General features: G+C 37.4%; 2 protein-coding genes across 2 annotated transcripts; both read right to left on the bottom strand.

Annotated features, from left to right (window-relative positions):
* Positions 1–2,637: 2,637 nt before the first annotated feature.
* On the bottom strand, positions 2,638–6,071 carry LOC133861498 (transcription factor MYB101). Its single transcript, XM_062297284.1, has 3 exons — positions 5,572–6,071; positions 3,788–4,724; positions 2,638–3,182 (listed from the first exon to the last, which is right to left on the bottom strand). Exons 1-3 carry the CDS (start codon positions 5,905–5,907, stop codon positions 2,905–2,907), a joined length of 1,551 nt encoding a protein of 516 aa, XP_062153268.1. The 5' UTR covers positions 5,908–6,071; the 3' UTR covers positions 2,638–2,904.
* Positions 6,072–12,809: 6,738 nt separating this feature from the next.
* LOC133861441 (membrane metalloprotease ARASP, chloroplastic) lies at positions 12,810–14,635 on the bottom strand. Its single transcript, XM_062297234.1, has one exon. It carries the CDS (start codon positions 14,469–14,471, stop codon positions 13,101–13,103), a length of 1,371 nt encoding a protein of 456 aa, XP_062153218.1. The 5' UTR covers positions 14,472–14,635; the 3' UTR covers positions 12,810–13,100.
* Positions 14,636–15,323: the final 688 nt, after the last annotated feature.

Here is a 15,323-nt window from a genome sequence, read left to right as displayed (position 1 = left end):
ACAAGACCCCAAAAACCACAAATTGAGAACATTGGAGAGGTACACAAAGTCTGTGGGGGGTAGAAATCAATGGCTTGAAATGGGGTGGTGTGAGGGCAGTGCATGAAATGCATGGACATGTATCAAATCACACTTGTGTTCATGCAATCTCTATGCTCCCTTGAAAAACCATGAAGACATATACAAGCAAATTCGTATATATATATATATATATATATATATATATATATATATATATATGAACACATACTTTTGGGCACCCGCCCACTTTTAAGATCCCATCAAAATCAAGCAGCCCAAGTTCTTCACCATCATATTTTTGGGATAATTTATGGTTATTTTTTGCCTTTCGACTTCTCTACATAAATAAAAACTTAAAATTTTCATTGTGTTGTATTGTATGCATTATTTGCATTTCACTAGCTTAAAAAAACAAAAAGAAGAAGAAGAAGAAAAAGAAGAGAATATCTCTACTTGGATATAATATGGTTCAATAGTTTTAATACCACCCAACATCCAGAATGCAATAATTTTGCCCCTTATTTATCGTGGGGACCCGGGCCATGCCGTGTTTTATTATTATTATTATTAAATTTTTATATGATGTAAGGGTATAATGGACATTTTGAGTCATGTGATGTATTTTCCATCAAGTTAACAGAAAATATGACGAAGATGACAAAGTTAAAATGCGTGGTAATTTAAACGGGTCGATTGTTACTTTTTAAAGTTTAAATATTTGATTGCAAATGGTGTGTCAGTTCGAGGGGACAAGTGTAGTTTTTTTCCACAAAAAAAAAATGACATCTTCAAGTGAAATTTGAATTAAGCAAACGTTAATTTGTTTAGCAAAATTTTGAGCCTTGGATGCAAAATATAGGTCATAGACCGAATCGCGTAAAATGGTTTGTCTCTAATATCTTTTGTTTTGGTTATTGTCTTTATTTTTATAATTGATTATCTTTTCTTTTACAAAGGAATTACAAGAGGGGATGGATCGAACAACGAGAAACATGTTTCCTGGGTGACCCATAATCTAAGCAGCTGCAATATTTTGCTCTCACATTCATGAGTAATTTGTATATATATTGGAAGCATTTAGAGGAAAGTGGGAGATGAATGGGGAAAAGATGGTATGCGTGAGCCCTTTCTTCTCTCTAAAAATAGAGACGTTTCATTACCAAGAAATAAAGCCAATCCAAGCTGAGAGAGATGATCGATCAAGGCAGTACCTCTAAATTTAGCAAGTTTTTGCAGAACTGCTATTTTTAACGGGATTCCTGGATAAAAGTGATGGATATTTGGCAACTAGGGTTTATCATGCCTGGTCCCTCTATTTGGCATGGTGCCTGCAAGAAAAGGGACATCCGTGGAGTAATCTTGAAGTGCAAGTCAGAAGTTTTAGCCTTTTGCTAAATTTAGCAAAGCACCTTTGGCCGCATATGACCCATCCTACAGGGTTCGGATGAGATGAGCTACTCGTACTGCATGTAATATTAATTATGTAGCTCATGTGAGAGGGTAAGTTGGCCTTAATTGCTCGGACAAATTACCAGGCAACCCGAGCTCCGGTGGGGGCTCATATGTACTCTCACATTAGATGAATGTATCGCATGCAATATTGGTAGCTCATGTGAGAGGGCAAGTGGGCTCGGTCAGATTAATTCCTAGGCGGCCTAAATAGGCGTTCGAGCAATTGTCCGAACAGGTTGGGTGTGACGTCCCACATCGCCTGAGTATGGAAATGAGTTATGTGCTTTTATATATATATATATTGACACCATTCTTAAAACAACGCGTTTAAAAGTCATGATGACTATGAACCTATCAAAACTCCGCAGCTAAGCGTGCTTCTGTAAGAGTAATACAAGGATGGGTGACCTTCTGAGATGTCTAGTTCGAGGGAGCAAAATTAAAGGACAATATTGTGTCGTTGGGGATAAGTTGCTACAAATGGTATCAGAGCCACTAACCAGTCTGAGATGGGAGGAGCCTGCACAAGCCCGTGAGAGTTGCCAACAGGCACTTACTGGGACGCCAAGAATTGGGTGATCTCATGAGGGCCGGGTCGCCAGCGAAGACGCTGTGTTCCAAGAGGAGGTGATTGTGACGTCTCACATCACCTGGGTATGAGAATTGGTATGTGCTTATATTTATATTTGCATCATTCTTGAAACAACACATTTTAAAGCCGTGATGGTTATGAACCTATTAGAATTCCACAGTTAAGCATGCTTTTATGAGAGCAATACTATCAGAACTCTACAGTTAAGCATGTTTCTGCGATAGTAGTATTAGGATAGGTGACTTCCTGAAAAGTATGGTTCGGGAGAGTTAAAAGAGAACAATGTTATTGTGTTGTTGGTTGGGGATGAGTCATTACATGGGGCCTATCTATGCTCTCACATAAGCTATTCATATCACATGCAATATATATACAGATAGTTCATTGCATCCTTTCAATCCCTTCTTTTAAACCTTTTAGATTCGATGAAAAGTAACTCATTTCACAAACCAAAAAACAAAAGTAGAGAACATATGATGTAACCCTAACTGATTGGGGCAAATGTAAAAACTAATTTCTACATTGATGATATATACTACACAACCATAACACAAGGTTTTCTTGATCTTGTTTTTAGCTACACGCACAAGCCACTCCCAAATAAATATTGAACTACAACCGGAGAAAAGGTTCATATAACGCCTAATTTAAAGCTAAACTCACATACAACACCATTGGCACTCTAGTTTTTCAACCACATGTGGAGACTTTACTGTCTAACCTAAACCCATATATATATATATATATGGAAACTATTTCTACTCTTCAAACCATATAACACTAGCACACTAACCCTAGACTATTAAACAGCAACACATTATATGTATGCAGGAAGCTCTTTAGCATATTCCGGGCATGTTTTTCCAGTAACAAGAGCTTAGGCCCCATTCAAGCTCCGGGGTAGAAGCGGTTGCAACCGGGTCAGGTGAGGCATTCTGTTGAGCATTAAGTCTCGCATTGTTGCTTGCCGCACTCAGCGATTGCCCATTAGATATCTCATGACCTCCGCGGTACCAATCGGGGGCTGGCATAGCTGATGGGAAGTTGTCGAGTAGGCTCAACAAATCATCATCCATGGAATTCATTTCTTCTAGTGGATCCTCAGTTGGTTTCATCCCTGTGTGAACCAAAAGGTACAACGTAATACCATAGAAGATAGCTACAACAAAAGTTAAACAAAAAACTAGTACTTATAATGGACTTCCATATGTGCATTTTTCATTTTGTTTCAAAGTTGTGGTTACAATACTGAAGGGTGCATCACAATTAAAAAAAAAAAAAATTGTCAAAAAAGTTAGTTTACTATACATAATAAAGAACCACTAAGTTACATATATGAAATAAATAGAAACGATCTATTGGTAGTTGAAAATGTGACATTGTACGTTTCTAATTAAGATCTTGATATATGTTTGAATATTAATTTTAATGATAAAGTTCATCTTATCCACTTAATTTATTTTTAGATAAATAGTAATTTAACATGAAATTATTGCAAATATAACGAGTTCAAACTCTGCAATTTATTTTTCATTTCAATTAATATTTCAAGTATTGAACCTCAATGAAAGTATTAAAATATTAATTTAAATGATTAAATCCACCATTTTTTTTTTCTCAGCAGAATAAAAGACACCATCTTAACCTTAGATTTAAACCGGATAATATGATATTAACTAGTTATCATCAAAATCCAAGATGAAACAATAAGGAATAACTCACCAATTGATGACTGAGAAGAGCTCAAATCATCCCAGTGGTTCTCAGCGCTAGTCTCACCACTAGTCTTCAAAACCGAATCCACAGGCATTGCGTCTTCCTCCTCCGTAGATGCATCCACCACTACGCTTTTCCCTTTATCGGCCGACAGTTCTTTTCCCTTGGACTTGTCGGACAGAGTTTGAGACTCCACCAGGAGAGCATCCAGCAATCCACTGTTGCTGTGTGTCAATGGCGGCTCGATTTCATAGTCATTAGCACTGCTTGAAGCCCCTATCAGATTCTCATCACCGCTGGTAGTGGAGGAAGCATGAGTTGTTGAGTATGGTGGCGTTTGGTTTGAAGGAAGCTCTGTTTCCAGTCCATGGACTACACCAAATGGCTCGCATGGAGGCCCCACAACCATGGCATTACTGACATTGTAACTGCTACCAAAACTATCAGAGTTGAATTCAAGCAGAGGAGCTGAGAGGGATTGGGCTGCAAGGTTCTGATTAAACAGAGTCGACGGCGATGACCCAAAAGGAGAAACAGGCGATAGAGGCAGAGTATATCCGGCAGCATTGCTGTTGTTGTTGTTTTCACTGAAAAACTTGAATTGGTTGCTGGGGTTGGAGTAAAATCCAGAATTCTGAAAAGGGTTTGCAGCCGAAGAGAAACTCATTGGCTCGAAGAGGGAAAGCGAGGGATTGTGGTTCAGTTTACGAGGCTGAGACGAGGAGAGCAGAGCTGAGAATGAAGCTGGAGTGGAAGAATTAGGCGGCTTTTGGTGGTGGTGGTGGTGCTGTTGTTGTTGCTGCTGCTGTTGTTGGAGAAGGAGATGAAAAGCTGCAGCTTCTTGCTGGACTTCGTGAGGGTAAAGAGGCAAGCCGGCTCTCTGGCGTCTTTTCATTCTAGTATTCCAGTAGTTCTTTATTTCATTGTCAGTTCGACCAGGTAACTGAAGGGATAAAAGCAGAGGAATCAGAGATAGAAATTAACCAGTGAGGTCATGGAAAAAACAAAGACACATAAATGGTGGGGTGGTTTCACAAAAAAACATAAAGAGGTGGGTCCAATTGAAAATTTAGAGAGAGAGAGTGAGGAAGATAGGGAAAAGAATCAGAAACAACAGTTTGAGGTCAGCATCATAGATGCAAATGTACTTATCTATTGGAAAAATCAGAACCAACAAATGGACCATTAAATAAAAAAGGGAAAAAATAATAATAATTGGATTGGGAAATTCAAATGGAATCGAAAAGCTAGGAAGAGAAGTGAGATCTTTCTTTCAGGGCCAAATCAAAAGAGCCCCCCTTACATAAAAAAAGAAAGAAAAAAGAAATCAGAAGATGGTCAAAGTAGAGCAGGAAGAGGCGAAAATATGCATGTATAGAGAGAGAGAGAGAGAGAGAGAGAGAGAGAGAGAGAGAGAGAGAGAGAGAGAACAGATGGAACATACATATTTTTCTCTTGATGGGTGGGGGTAAGGATTGTCACAATCAACACAAAAGATTTAGATCAAGTTCTGAAACCGAGAATATTCATAGGGAAATTCGAAAAAATAATGTCTAAAAGAGGAGCATCGGCATGATTTGAAAACATACACAGAAGGGTCATAATAAAAAAAAATCGAAGATATATAGAAGAAGAAAGAGGGTCTGAAAATCAAAACCACGATAATAAAAATACATGACCAACATATAACAAATTAGAAGAACATGCATGAATATGAGAATGCATATTCTTCTGTATATATATATATTATGAAAAATAGTTGAAAATTCATGAGTAGGGCATATATATACCTGAGAGGCCATACGAGCCCATTTGTTGCCGAGCTTAGCGTGAAGCTCTATGATGATCCTCTCCTCCTCGGGAGAAAACGTGCCTTTCTTGAGATTAGGCCTCAAATGATTAGCCCATCTCAACCTACAGCTCTTCCCACACCTCATCAACCCGCAATTCTTCTGCACCGCGTTCCAGTTCCCTTCCCCATACGTCTTCACGTACTCTACCAGGATGGAGTCCTCCGCAGCCGTCCACGGCCCCTTCTTCAGCCCCCGGCTCGGCTCGGCGCCGCTTCTCGCCCCCTCAGCAGCAGCCTCGCTGTGTGCAGCTCCTTCCCCGCTTTTCCCGATCATCCTTTGGCCTGGCTTGGCTTCGCTTGGCTAGCTACAAACTTTTTTTCTTTCTCTCTTTCTTTCCTCTCTTTTGTAGGTTTGGAAGACTTCTCTCCTCTCCCAAGGTGAGAGAGAAATGCTGGAGAGAGAGTGAGAGAGAGAGAGAGAGAGAAAGAAAGAAAGAAAGAAATAAGCTCTTGTCCTCTCTAGGCTTCTCTTTTGTTTGGATTTGGACAGCCACAGTGGATCTAGGAAGAGAAAGTGAAACTTGTGTTGAGACAAAGGCAGATAGAAAGAGAGGCTTTTTCACACAAACACAGGGAGAGAGAGAGAGAGAGAGAGAGATTACAATCGCCTACAGAACCCAGAGAGGGGAGGCTTTGGGGGGGGATTTATTTAGAGGAGCGAGCTTCCATTTCGGCCCGGTTTGCATGCTAAGTGGTACGTCCATGGACGCGTTTTCCCTCTCCACATGAGGTGTAAACACCACAATCCATCCCCTTTTACTTCTAGAACGCCACTTTGGTTAATTCTCATCATTTTTCAATCATAAACGCTTTATATATATATATATATATATATATATATATATATATATATATATATATATATATCATATTTTTATTTTTTAATTATTATTTCATAATATTGATGTGACAATTTTAACCAACCATTAAATATATTATTTCATTTTATAAGAACTAATCGAGAGGTCGGTTTGGACCGGACATTAGTAAATTATGTAGTTATTTATAAATTTATAAATACAAAAGTCAGAAAATTTGCTGTTTAAAAAAGAACAAAAAAAAAATAATAATCTGTTCACTTTTAAGAACAAAAGCCACGCGTAACGAGAAGCTAGACGACTTTTTATTCGCGAATCTGGATTTCATGTTTCTACGTTTTGAATTGAAAAATTACTTATTTGTGCAGATAATTGTGTTTTATTATTAGTAATAGTATTGTTATAAAGTTACTTTGACACCGCGTATCTTATTGGCTTTGAAAAATATTATAAAAAATGAGTTGGAGAAGCTTTATACGCATAACTAACTATAGCATTATGCGTAGAAAAAAAACTACTAACTATAAGATTATACTTGGTAAGATATATATGGATAAATCCCGAGCACTTGAACTGTTCTTCACCAAATACTAGGTCAATACATCATGGTATTTGAAAATCGAACCAACGATGTAGAGAGCATATCCACTTGTCAGTTAACGCAAGCTTAGTAAACATTATTAATTTATGTCATAAGCTCAACTACTTTAGACCGACCTTAGGTCAGTACCCTTGGCCAGTGCAATGGAGGTCACTGACCTAGGCCATGAACCTCTTGTTCATCCATTGACCCCATTCAAGTAAGTGGCTTTGTGTGACCTATTGTATTAGGGAGCGACTCTCCTTCAATTGAGGAGCCTTTCGTTTTCTCCGGTACAAGTTCCAAATTGTGCCTAATTAACTAAATAAAATCTGAGGGTCGAAAATAAATCATAACTTTTTATTCCATCGGCACATAATCTCATCCCTCTTATCCTCCACTATGCTCATCCCCTCCCCAAATTGTTGCAGCCACCAGCGCCGGCCACTAACGTTAGGGCGGTGTCGGCTAGCGGGATCATGAAATGCACAACGGGAGCCTTTCGAGCTTTTTGGTCTACATGATTAGATCATACAGTGCCTAGCACGATGGGAGAGCCTCTCAAGCTGCTTGTTCCTCAACATCCTAATATTAATTAATGTCCCTGATCATAGAGCCCACGTGCCGGATGGCCTCGACAACGACGTTGCTAATTTTGGCATCGCCTTTGGTGCATCTCATTGTTGAGCCCTCGTGCACCAACACCTAGTTGGCCATACCCACAAACCTAATCACTGCCACCCACTCATCCTCCAACCACCCGAATCACATACCCAAAATACAAACACCTAAACACCGCACCGACCGCCACATCCATCCAATTCCCATATGCCACTGGTGTTGGCGGCGACAATGATTTGGGGGCAGGGTTGGGCATAAGAGAAGAGGGATGAAATTTTGTGCAAATTGAATAAAAAGTTTGAATTTATTTTCGACCCTCAAATTTTATTTAGTTGATGCGGTACAATTTAGACCTTATATAGGAGGAAATGGGAGGCTCCCCAATTGGTGGGGTGCTTCCTTTGTATTATATTTGTAGTGGAATTTTCCATCTAATAAATGTTGTTTTCCTTTGCATTATGTAATTTTGTCGTTTATGGCTTTTTCAACATTTTCCTTTTGGTAAAACTATCAACTAAATGACCTTCCTTTTTAAGTTGATATTCCTTTTGACTGCATTAACTACTCTTTAATTCAATATCTCTATATCAATATTATTTAGGTCGTGTGAGCAATAAATGAATTGTCCATGCACTTGGGCTAAAATATGTTGCCCAAACTCGATTAGATAACATGATCTAATCAAGCTTAACAGTATTTTGTTCAAGTGTGATTCAATTAAAGAATTTTTCAAAAGCTTTACTTGAGTTTGAATTTGTCTTAAGGTTTTGTAGTCTAGTGGTATTTATTTATCGTCCTTCTACGAAGGAGATTAATTTAAGATTCAGCTCATCGTACGCGTGGAATTTGTGAATTTAAGGAGTTCTAATTTCATTTGTATGAAAAAAAAAAAAGAAAAAAAGAAAGTATAATAAATCAATCTTAAGCTCACCCTGAAATTACAAATTCCTGCTTACTTAATAACTAAGTTTGATAGCTAGTGATATATACATCTATGTGGAGAGAGGGCAACCAAAAATTCTAGGTTTTGTTTTTTAATTAATGTGTTTCCGGGAATTTTTTTTTTCTCGTTAAAGTATTGATTAAATGATTAAATTTACTCAATTCTACTAGCTTAAACTTTTGGGATAACTGGTGATTTCAGAGTCAAAGGTCCTAAGTTCGAATCTTATCTCCATCATGAACCTTCATTTTAATTAAATATTTCACGTGTTGAGCTTTTCTTATTAAGGAAAAGAGCTTGAGCCCCACACTCCTAATGATTTAACATTTTTTTTTAAAAAAAAAAAAAAGTATTCTGATGTGACATAAATATAAAATTTGATTATATGTACATATTTTTATGAATATTTTGTGTTTTAGTTGTTTGTTAATTTATATTTTTTAAAAGACAAATCCATAATGTACGTAATACGTTTTTATATTTTCTACAAGTTAACCGACTAAAATTTCAATAAATAGGCACAACATTGTTATAATAAGCATATATCAAAAGTGTTGTGCAAGATTTATATCGGACATTTATGAGGTTGATTATGCTTTTATTCTTTAGAGTTTTGACGAAACTATAAATAAGCCTCGAGTCCAATGCTGTGGACCCAATTAACATAAAGCACTCACCAAAAACGCTAAAAACCCTAAAGAGTCTTTTGCCTACGAATTACTATTGCACAACTACATACCTACCACGTGGCAATTAAATAAGGAATTTAATATAAACGAGAGCCATCATTTCCAAATAAGATAAGAGCTAATTTATGTCTCTTTTTCTACCATAAAACTCTCTTTATTGGATTTTCTCAACAAATTTACTTACTAAAACATCGGAGGCTTTGGCTAGCGTCACTCTGGTCTTTTTCTTGTCTTGTAGGTGACCCATCCTCCTGTCCAGCTGTCAAAAAATATGTTTTACAAGTTTTACTTGAAAAATTATCAAGTTATTACCCTAATTAAGTTTTGTCTCGTGACAAATTTCTCCTAAACCTTCTAACTTTGACAATTAACTCGCTTGGGTTTTGCTCATATGATAAATAAGTGCTTTTTTTTTTTTTTTTTTTCAAATCTTTATTTGGAATTCTACTTCTGTGCAAAGTTATACGATAGATTTGCTAATAGGCTTTCATGCATTTGGGTACTGCCACATCATAGTTGCCAAAAAAAAAAAAAAAAAAAGGTCATCATTTTTGAAGGGGAGATTTCACCCTTCTTCTACTCACCCTCCATCCTCTGCGGTGTGTGTGGGTGGGATTCGCAAAGGGGAAATGATACACTTGGGGGACGTTTTACCGTCCCCTAGCCGACTTTTTTAATAAAAAAATAATTTTTTTAATAAATCAGAACTTGCTTTTAATTAAATAAATCTCATTTAAATAAAAGGAGCCGAGCAGGGGCCGGTTGGTTTGCCCCTGCCTATCATTGCTGGAGGTCAATCCCGTGACCCGGCCACCTCTACGTAAGAGGGGGGTGGGGCGGGGCACAAGAATGGGTGGAGATGTCTCACTGTACTTTTAAATACTTTAACAAACAATTCATATGAAATATTAAGGCGCATAGCTAGTTTTCAAGCTCTTCTTAAGTGTGGCGCCTTGAGCATAAATTAAAATTCCACTCATCATGTGGATGGAAATTTGAAAATGAGACTAATTAATGCTTGATTCATAAACCAAATTGTAAATCAAGATGTGCTTTCCAACCAATTCAGTTTAATCTTAATAAGTTCAATGACCAGTTCCATTTATTTGTTTTGTCAAAAAAAAAAAAAAAAAAAAAAAAAACCTATTAGGAAAAATATCGTTCTCCTCGGTGCCAGGCTCAACCAAACCACTTGGGTCCATTCGGTCCACTCGACCGGGCCAGCCTGGCCTACTCGAACACATTTCACCACCTGAGATCCCAAGTATCTCGAAACTACCCAAGATTCAAGGAATATAGATCTCATATATTCCACTCCAAGATGTGCAACTAGAATCACACCAAAGAGTTAACGAATCTTGAGAAATCCGTACGCCCAAGTCATACGACTGCGAATCCCAAATGATTCGTACATCCAAGCCCACGTCGCCTTCAACTATAGATCCCTGGAGATTCGAGATTTGCAAAGCCACTTGTTTACACCGAAACCTCTATAAATACAGAGGTTTTCCAGGTATTATATAGATTCTGTCTCATCGAAATTACTTTGAACATTATTTCTCAAATTGCCTACTAACTTAAGCATCGGAGCGGGATTGTCGGTATTCCCCGTTGCAGTTCTAACTTTGCAGATCTAGAGGAAGAAGAAATCAGATGAATCATAAGTGACACGTCACCTACCGGAAAATTGCATCAACAAATTCAATTTATTTGAAACCTTATGCTATGGATTTTCATTTCCAACTTCGTCAATTGTAACTCATTTCATTTTTTAAAACACCATCAACTAATAATGCTAACGTTTTCCTGACAATATTGTTGGTTTCAAACAAATCCCAAGTTCTATTTACGTTGCCATTTTCATCCTTCTGAACAAAGTTGGAGCTTGTGAGGTAATGCCTTCACCCTAAATCTTCTCATTAACCTAAAAATTCAAAATGAATCTAGGTTTTTAAAAGAACGTTGTTATTGTTTTACAAATTAACGTGGCAATCTATGTTACATTTATCACGTCAGTCATTTAATAATTAAATTCAATTGTAGTTGACATGACAGTGTCATGTGAACTATAACATCAATTTGTAAGTCCACGTGACACTATATTTATTAACAATTAAATATGATTGTAACCAACGTAATATTTTCACATCGGTTTATAAAGGTGGTATGGCCCAATAATTAAGAAGTCCCACTCCTAGTGAAGATCTTTTTGCTGGGCTTTCTAATTTTTCATCTTAATAGCCAAAAAGAAAAGAAAAAAAGAAAAAAAAAATTATTTCTCTTTTGAGTTCGTTGTTTAAAGTGAGTTTTCGTAGTTAGTCAAATAAAGGTTGTGCGTGGGTACATTGATAATCAATTAGTAGTTTGAAGGAAATTTGTCATTTTTAATTAGCATAAGTTTTTTTGATAATTGGTGATCACGTATTAAACTAGAGACTAGAGAACACAGAATATTTTAATTGAAATAAAGGTAAATTGTAAGAGTCAGGGTTAAAACTCAATATGTTTGCTCTAATACCATATTAAATCATTAATTATCCAAAAAGTTTAAGTTAATAAAAAAAAAAGAGGCTAATTTAAACATTTAATTTACTTTTTAACATTGTAGCATTCCCTAATTATGTGTGTTTTCAACATTTGCGGAAAATCTCAAAACCCATCTGTGGAATGAGTTATTCAACCATTACAGGTGATGAACTTGTATCAAATGTCCACTGTAAAAGACTTTTGTGTCGTTATTTAATTCTGATTGTAAGATAAGAAAAAGTGAAAATCTTTTTGAGGGGGGAAAAAGAGTCCTACATGCAGATCCTGCCCTTTGGCCAGTGGCCACTAGTCTTGTGTTGCAAATCCAGTTTCCATGTATTTGAAACAATGGTAGTGCAAACATCAGTTATAATTCCAGAAAGACATAAAATACAGCATCTCCTAAAGCTTCTGTCATGATGCCTACCTCCAGATCCAGAGTGATATTTAGGTTTCACTCAATACTCTGCAGTTTTAATTCTTGGAAAGTTTATATGGATGGTCCTGTAAACACTTTGATTTTCTTAAAACAATGATCAGCCAGTTGGTGGAAGTCATATGATCCCAGACTCCTTGAACTGTGTCAATCGTTTTGTGCTAGAAATTGCAGACTATATGCAAGAATGCAGCAGAGTTTAAACGAGCATTTTTCTTCTTTTTGGTTCAAAACCATCAATATGCAAGAAGTGCAAATAGGAAGCAACAAATTGGATGCTAATATTTGCAAAGAAACATAGTAAGAAACATCTATTCCCTCTTTAGGTAAGTATTTTAACACAGAGAGTAACCAAATTACTTCGCAAAAATCTTTAGTATGAAGAAAAGAGTTAATGCCTACATTATTGAGTTGAATGTTGGGTTGCAACAAAAGATATCATCCAGAAAACTTCCAAGTACTCATGGCTCCCAAGCGAGCTCAATTACTACCAAGTATCGAACAGAAAAGAATATAACTGTTATAGACACCTTCATGGATTTTCACAGGGCAAAACAAGATACTGAAGTTCCCAACAATTTTATGATGCCAATATCATTAAAAAAGAAAATTATGATTTACAGGACTATGAAAAGGATCTCCTATTGGATGAAAGATATTGAGAACAACTGAGATGCCACAAGCATCTTTCGTTTAATGTTTTAGGCAGAAGCAACTACATTACGCCAAGCATTCCTAATGATCTCAGTTCGCCTCCTCTGTGAGACATTACAGGCAACCAGTCTGATCCAACAACAGTGTTGTAAAATTTCCCAACCCAAATCAACTTCGAACTTCCGAGACCTTGAAAGCAATCACAGTAATTCTTTAATGAAATCAAGGTTAAGAGTGTCCCGAATAATAAGGAATAGCCCTAGGAGAAAAACAACCATGATCCCCGATGACATAATCCGCTGCTCTAGTTCTAGAGGGAGCTTTCTCCCACCCCTAGCTGCCTCTATGAGGATGAAAGTCAGGGAACCCCCATCTAAAGCAGGTAATGGAAGAAGGTTTATTACTGCAAGGTTAAGATTAAGCACTGCTGCAAATTGGTAAAGGCCATCAATATTTGACCTTGCTACTTCAGCACCAACAGCAATAATAGCCACAGGACCCGAAACCTTGCTAGCAGATTGCGAGAAGTTTAGAAACGTCTGTTTTAAGCCATCCAAAACATTATATGAGAGACCCCAAAATTCACTCCCAGCATAACTGAAAGCGTCAGATAAATTCTTCGGTAGAACCTTGAAAATCTTTACATTTGGAGATAACTGAACACCAATTTTACCAGTTCCATCAAAATTCTCATCTGGGGTGACCCCAATTTGAAAATCCTCCTTCCCCCTCTCAACCTTGAGCAGCACATTTCTTTTAGGATTTTTCTTAATTACATCAACAAGCTGAGAAACTGCATTAGGCCCTATTTTTGGCAATTCGTTTCCATTAACCGCAAGTATTATATCGCCCGCAAGCAACCCATCTCGGGAAGCAGCCGAAAAGGCTTTAACCTCGGGCACAAGCACCCCAGGAAAGGCCTCTCGTACAGGCAAACCAACTGAAATGACTTGGAAAAAGATAATAACATACGCAAAGATTATATTGGCAACGACACCAGCTGAAATCACAATTATCCTATCCAATACTGGCCTATTCTTAAGCAAATTTTGATCATCAACTGGAATGTCACTCTCTGGATCATTATCAGGAAACCCCACAAAGCCACCAAGAGGAAAAGCTCTAATAGAGTATTCTACATTGTTTGCATTGAATTTAGCTAAAATTGGACCAAACCCAACAGCAAATTTACTTACATGGATCCCTTGAAGAGAAGCAGCAAGGAAGTGACCACCCTCATGAACAATGATTATGGCTGTTAAAACTGCAGCTGCCTCCAAAACAGACTGAGCACTCTCAAAGACCCCAAAATCAAATCCAGAAGTTGCCCAAGACCTAAAATCCAATCTTTTCCCAGGTGGGGTTCCCCTCTTGCCAAAGAAAAATTGGTTCTTGAAATTCAAACCGAGGTGTGCTGAAGAAAACGAGCAGTTTATAGAAGAAAGAGAAGATTTTGAGAAGAGGGTTTTGGGCTTTAGTGAAAGTTCTGTGATGGGTGACTTTGAATTAGTTAATCTGATGAGGGAATGGGAAGAAGATGGTGAATAGGATGAGAGGTTTATTATAACCATGACTTCCTGTTCTTTTGGAAGGGTATTAAGGTGGTGAAGGTTTTGGTTAATGGGAGAAGAGTGGACGGCATAGAAAGAGGTAATGGATAATTCATACCATTTGTGTCTGTGGAGGGGAAGTCACTGAGATTTCTCCCTCAAATAATTATTTTCCATAGGTTGTATGTTTTAGTTCTCTTTGGTATTTCATTTTTAGACTCTAAAATTAGTTTCATTTTTGTGCTCGCAGGCTTGGAATATGTGATCCATGTAGATTAGGTTGGATATTCCCATAAAGGCCAGGAAATAGGGCCCAACTTATCTGGTTAGTCAAATCGGGGTGTGGATTTGACCTAACATTTGGGTGCCCAAGGGATAACACACTAGAGATGCCCAGGACGTAATCCGCAAATTCAAAAAGCCCAACATTAAATTAACAAAATTAAGATGGAAGGTTTGACTAGTTTAATAAATGAACCGGATAAGAATTTATCTATATAATCTTATATCCATATTTCAACATAACTTAAATTCGACACGCGACATAAGGATTGTTAGATCCATGAACTCGATACGAACTCAATATGAAATTAACCGGTTTGTTGGGTTAAGATTGACCTATATAATCTTATATCGATATATCGATACGATTAGAACCTGGCTCACAAATACAAATTGCCATGAGCTTGCCATGAGGAATGTCCGATAAATGATCTCCAAAGAAAGAGATAAAAGCTAGCTTGCACCCTTCGAAGCAGAGTTATATTCAAGCCGAGCCAAGCTTGGAGTTATGGGACTCGACTCGAATACATAAAATGTGGGCTCGAACGACTCGAGCTCAAGTCAAGTTTTGAATGATTGATTGAATTTAAT

This window comes from Alnus glutinosa, chromosome 2 (assembly GCF_958979055.1).
Source record: "Alnus glutinosa chromosome 2, dhAlnGlut1.1, whole genome shotgun sequence".
In the NCBI taxonomy this organism is placed as follows: Eukaryota; Viridiplantae; Streptophyta; class Magnoliopsida; order Fagales; family Betulaceae; genus Alnus; species Alnus glutinosa.
The sequence above is the reverse complement of the archived record's forward strand: the minus strand, read 5'-3'. Positions and strand labels throughout refer to the sequence as shown.